Raw genomic sequence first — 2,388 nt, forward strand, 5'->3', positions numbered from 1 at the left:
TTGTTAATATAGATTGCTCATGTAATAAATCAAACACAGTGGCACCCCACCCACCTCTTTCCATTTTAGGAAATGCTCCCTCATATACACTTCTATACATGACATGAATAACCAATTGGAAGCTCAAAATGTCCCCCTAGCGGCTTTCTCAGCTATTTTAACGGGGTTGGCGCCATTTCTTTTTTTTGAACCAATATTTCAGCAAGGTAGGGTGTGTCTTTAGTCTGCTCAAAATTTAATATTTTTTTAGACTAAAATACATCTTAGTTACTATGCTTGATAAATTATAGTGGAAGTCTATGGTATTGATGTAGTAATTTATGATTTTTTAAGTTATTCAAATGTATATATAAAACCTAAAAAAAAATTCTGTTTCATATCCTCAACGTGCACATTTTTTAAAGGCTTAGCAACCTACGTCAAGCAGCAACCCAGTACAAAGGTCATAATTAGAAGAGATAATTGTTTGTTTTATTTCTTTATTTACTGTTCTACATTTTAAGAAAAATAAGTTTAAGAACTTATTTCAAAATAGCAATAATCTATATACATACATAATGTATAATAATTGAAATGTAACTGTATTTTACAAAATACTAGTTGACTAAAACATAGCCAAGACAAGTTACTTTGTACAAACCAAAGGTCAGTTTTATGTTATTTGATACAGTAACATGAGTGCACGTAAGCCGCATCATTGTAACTTTTGTATTGTTAGCCAGGCATGGCTGAAAGGTCAATATAATGAAAATAATAAATATATATAAATGTATAATGTTATGAGATTTAAGCTATTTAATCTAAACATTTATGTTTTCGTGTTATAATTTGTATTCATTCTGGAATGAAAGATGTATAATTTATATTTATTTCCTAATTTTTTATTGTGGTTATGAGATCAGTCAAATCTACTGAACCCGTACAGAGACTAATTACTGAAAATAACAGATAAAATATAGTTTTTTATTAAGAAAGGTTTGATAACTATCTGGACATTATAAAGGTTTTTGCATATGAAATTTCAAAATTTTCTGATGCATAAAAGTATTTTTAATCTTAAAATGTATATTACTTTGCATGATAGATAGGCAACATGCAAAAAGAAAAAAAAGACACGAGAAAAACATTGTTGTACAAACCTTAAGACTTAATAAAAAAAAAAAATTGATATTTTGTGTATGAAAACACAGTAATGTTTACTAATAATTTGCCAAATTTCGTTAACATTCGCTTACTAATTTATAAGTTATAGCATGAAAACTATAACAAGCACAAAATAGTTACAAGGGAGGTCACAGGGACCGAGCCCAAGCTGAAAGAGTTAAGAGTTACTGTAACAAAAAGCTCCTTTAGGATCTTACATTTCCACAAGCAGAAGTGTTTGACTGAGGTATTGGTTCTTTTTCCTGTTCAAGTTTCTCAGCAAGTCCACAAGTACAGTTTTTACAAGCTTTTCGCTTTTTAGCACCATCACAGCTTGCTAAAAATAAAATAATATGAAAGGTTAATATCATAAAAAGTGTGTGTGTGTTGAATTCTTAGTCTTGAAACTTAAGGTAATTACATATAACAATGTATATCAATATATCAAACAATTCAACTACAACAAAACTTTAGCTACCAAATCCCTCTTCTTTTTACTAATGAGTATTTTTGTCTAAATACAGTATTTCTATATGCATAAAACTATTCTACTTCCTAAAGCCACATTCTCTGCTGGAAAAGATTTGCATATAAAATATTAATCCCTTCTCTGATGTTTTCAATCAACATAACTTACTCAAACATAGCATAGAAAATTCAAGTAATCCTTTTTTTTTATGTCATCATAAAAATAAAATGACACAAAAAACAGTTACCTTACTACACTATTACTGATTACACATAAAAAGTAATCATAAGTAACCTCTTAAACACTGTTTAAAGAGAAAATATTTTGTTATAAAATGACATGTTCCAATGATAGTTACCACAACATCTTTTAGGACTCTGTGTCCACCACTGCAGAAGTGGTGTTCACACAAATATATCCGAAAGATGCAGTTTTTATTAATTCTTCAGCAATCTGGTGAGCATTAAGTTACTCCAAATTTCAATTGCACCACCAAAAGTGACTAAAAATAAATATTTTCCTTAAATTTTAACACTCCTTTAATCATTTGCCCATTGGTGACAAGCAGTTGTAAGAGCTAATGCAGCAACAGCAAAGACATGCAAACTTTCAAGTCATGCCTAAACATCTTTAAAAAAGTATAAAAAGGAGTTGATTGCATTAAAAGTTGAAAAATATGGTTTGGATTCAATTGTTGTGATGTCTAAGTTTAAAAAGAAAGTTTTTGTCTGCAAAGTTAATAATTAAATATTTTGTAGGAAAAGTGTGACTTTAAT

General features: G+C 29.1%; 1 protein-coding gene across 2 annotated transcripts in view; it reads right to left on the reverse strand.

Annotated features, from left to right (window-relative positions):
• LOC106463099 (anamorsin homolog) overlaps nt 1-2,388 on the reverse strand; it is a 29,304-nt gene that overhangs the window by 5,834 nt on the left and 21,082 nt on the right. For both annotated transcript variants that reach the window (XM_013923067.2, XM_013923068.2), the window contains exon 7: nt 1,362-1,480. In XM_013923067.2, coding sequence (XP_013778521.1) covers nt 1,362-1,480 — 119 coding nt within the window. The remainder of the gene's footprint in view (nt 1-1,361; nt 1,481-2,388) is intronic.

The sequence above is a fragment of the Limulus polyphemus genome, unplaced genomic scaffold (genome assembly GCF_000517525.1).
Source record: "Limulus polyphemus unplaced genomic scaffold, Limulus_polyphemus-2.1.2 Scaffold1324, whole genome shotgun sequence".
Lineage (NCBI taxonomy): Eukaryota > Metazoa > Arthropoda > Merostomata > Xiphosura > Limulidae > Limulus > Limulus polyphemus.